At 42.8% G+C, this 1,688-nt stretch overlaps 1 protein-coding gene across 1 annotated transcript in view; it reads right to left on the bottom strand.

Annotated features, from left to right (window-relative positions):
* The window catches only part of APPL2 (adaptor protein, phosphotyrosine interaction, PH domain and leucine zipper containing 2), a 33,108-nt gene that overhangs the window by 1,658 nt on the left and 29,762 nt on the right, over positions 1-1,688 (bottom strand). The window contains exons 17-19 of the mRNA XM_010136975.1: positions 745-919; positions 338-374; positions 64-204 (exon numbers count right to left, since the gene is read on the bottom strand). Of these exons, the coding sequence (XP_010135277.1) occupies positions 64-204; positions 338-374; positions 745-919 (353 nt within the window). The remainder of the gene's footprint in view (positions 1-63; positions 205-337; positions 375-744; positions 920-1,688) is intronic.

Here is a 1,688-nt window from a genome sequence, read left to right on the forward strand (position 1 = left end):
TGTAAGCCAAGAAGCCTCAGACCTGTTTTCTGAATGAAGTATTTTAGTAAATGTTATGCAAACCTTTTCCCCTTCTGTGTTGCTCTCAAAAATATAGGCGCTCATGGATTCCTCTCCCACAGTCTCACTGAGATGCACCACAAAGCCAATCAGTCGCCTGTTCTCTTGATGAGCAGCAAACTGTGTCACAGTGGCAAGTTCAAACTGGAAAAGTATAATAAAGAATTTATTTTTTTTTTTAACCAGCACTGGGTTAGCTTGGCCAAGAGCTAAAGTTCATGTGACTGAGTATTCAGTGCTGTGGCAGAAAACCAAATTCAAAACAAAAGTTACTTACACTTGTTCGTGTAACTTGGGTTTGAGGATCTATTAACCTGCAGTTATGTGTAGGGGGAAAAAAAAAAAAAAGTGATTCCCAGTAATTTCAAGGTGCTTTACAACAGTAAGGCAGTCACTATGGCAATTTTACTGATGAGGAAACATGCAGAATCAAATGCTTTATCTGTGATTTCAAGTCAGTTGACAGCAACATTCAACTCTAGACCCTCAATTTTGGTAGCATGTTCTTACAACTTAGTCTTACTAAAGAGTAAGAAAAGAGACATTTTTTATTAATAAAGTGAATCTCGGGATCTTGCTCCCTCAAAGGGAGTCTTTTTTTGAAAAACAGAACCAAAGAATCTTCACTAATCGCAAGTTGTATGAAGGGAACAGTGTAATGACAAGTTGAAGGTTTTACAGTACCTCAAGTTCTTGCTGGTGACCATGAGATGGGATTCAGTCATACGGAATATGTTGTGAATGGCACGAGCAGCTAACACTTGCCTCATAGCTTCATAAATCACCTCACTTGTGGCATCCGACTGAACAGCCATAGATCCTAAAAACCGAACTACGAACATCTGCTGCAAGAGTGAATCTGGAAGACAAAAAGCATGACTCCCTTCACTGTGCTAATTCAATTTTCCAGCAGCTGAAGTTATCAGTGAAATTATTTTTTTCACTTTGAAAATTCAACGGTAAACCTGCGGGTGGCGACTGTTGTGAGCGGTGACTTTCTGCTATGAGCCAGGCAGTGCTCTGACCCTGCTTAAGCAGTTCTTGAACTGGCAGCAAGTAGGGGGGAAAAAAAACACACAAAAAAAAAAAAAAATCACAGTTGCTTGGAAGCTTTAAAAGTGTAACTGGTCCTTTATGCCTCATTTGATTACTAGTAAAATTCTCTTGGCTATCTATCTTGTTATCAGGTGCACATAAACTGTGACAAATCTGTGATTGAGCACAAGCCTCGGCTTCTGTCTCTAAACCTTGTACATTCCCTGCTTTCTTCTATCTCCTTCTGACCTTCCACGCAGCTGGTTCCAGTGAGGTTTTCACTAATTCCTTCCTTCCTTCCTCATTGGCCATCACCAGAAGACTCCTATTTAAACTAAACTGCCGTTATGCAACAAGTCATCCTTTGATCAGGCTCCCTTATGGCTGGTGTGGTGAGCAAGGTCAAGCGGGTCGACCGTGACTGTTCGTGGGCCACGGCAGCTGCGTCTGCATTGCACAAGACGCCACAAGGATGGTTAAGCATCAGCTTGTGCTGAGCCACACAGACCCACCTGTGGTCCGAGACGCGGGGCAGTCACTAAGCACTGTACTCTCTGCCACGTGCTGCAGGGTGCTGCTGCCGCTGCTTATGG

The sequence above is a fragment of the Buceros rhinoceros genome, unplaced genomic scaffold (assembly GCF_000710305.1).
Source record: "Buceros rhinoceros silvestris isolate BGI_N320 unplaced genomic scaffold, ASM71030v1 scaffold10570, whole genome shotgun sequence".
NCBI classification, from domain to species: Eukaryota; Metazoa; Chordata; class Aves; order Bucerotiformes; family Bucerotidae; genus Buceros; species Buceros rhinoceros.